This window comes from Sinocyclocheilus grahami, unplaced genomic scaffold (genome assembly GCF_001515645.1).
Source record: "Sinocyclocheilus grahami isolate Dianchi unplaced genomic scaffold, SAMN03320097.WGS_v1.1 scaffold640.1, whole genome shotgun sequence".
NCBI lineage: Eukaryota > Metazoa > Chordata > Actinopteri > Cypriniformes > Cyprinidae > Sinocyclocheilus > Sinocyclocheilus grahami.
Genome location: NW_015505819.1, coordinates 646,154 through 647,041, shown reverse-complemented (window position 1 = coordinate 647,041; position 888 = coordinate 646,154). Strand labels below are relative to the sequence as shown.

At 48.5% G+C, this 888-nt stretch overlaps 1 protein-coding gene across 1 annotated transcript in view; it reads left to right on the top strand.

Moving 5' to 3' along the window:
• LOC107558310 (PHD and RING finger domain-containing protein 1-like) overlaps nucleotides 1-888 on the top strand; it is a gene marked incomplete at its 5' end in the record, with an annotated part of 5,087 nt that overhangs the window by 2,346 nt on the left and 1,853 nt on the right. The window contains one exon of the mRNA XM_016241961.1: nucleotides 7-885. Coding sequence (XP_016097447.1) covers nucleotides 7-885 — 879 coding nt within the window. The remainder of the gene's footprint in view (nucleotides 1-6; nucleotides 886-888) is intronic.

Below are 888 nucleotides of genomic sequence, written 5' to 3'. Positions count from 1 at the left end.
CGGGAGCTCCTCATAGGCCGATCACCCTAAACCCACCAAGACCTGGGAATAGCCACTTGAGCACCAATGGGATTAGAAGTCAACCCCTCTCAAGGGTGCCAAATGGCCTTTCTGACTCTCCCCATCAAGACATGGAAGGTCCTGTCCGACAACCACCTGTCAGAAAGCCCCCTCCCAAGCCTGTATGGGTGGATGTTTCTGTATTGCCAAGGATACCAAAAATTAAGAGGGACAATACCTCCAGTGCAAATAGTAGCAGTGGCAGCAGTAGCGGTACTTTGCCTGGGTCTTCAGCGAACAGCTTAGCTGGCAATAGGGAACGTACCGTTGACCAGCAAGGTACGGGTGTGAGTCAGCAAAACAGGACAGTGGAGGCTCAGAGGCAAAGAGCAGACAGGACTGGTGCTTCATCTTCATTTTCTAGCTCTTTCACCTCCACTACATCATCTTTTAGCGCCTCTTCAAACTCACGCCCATCCTCTTCTTCCATCAGTTTCCGTATAAACTCTAGCAGAAACCCCTGGCAAGCTCAGCGACTTCCTGCATCAGGAGGGACTCTGCCTGGAGGTGATGAGGAAGCAATAAAGAGGAATAATACAAGTAAACAGATGCTGTTGTCTTTAAGAGCAAAAGCCAAAGAGGAGAAGAGTGAGGTCTATGATCCCTTTAACCCTACGGAGTCTGATTCCTCTGATAATGAACCAGAAAATGAGGGTCCTGATATTAGCGTCCAAAATACTGCACCTCAGGTGCCAATTGGATTCAATGAAAGTGCCTGTCATCAAGTCAAATCTGAGCCTTTGGATGTACACTCCGATACAGAGAGAGACTTGGAAATGTGTCCAGAAGTTAAAGCAGAGCCAGAGTCTTTGTGGGACAGACCATGCA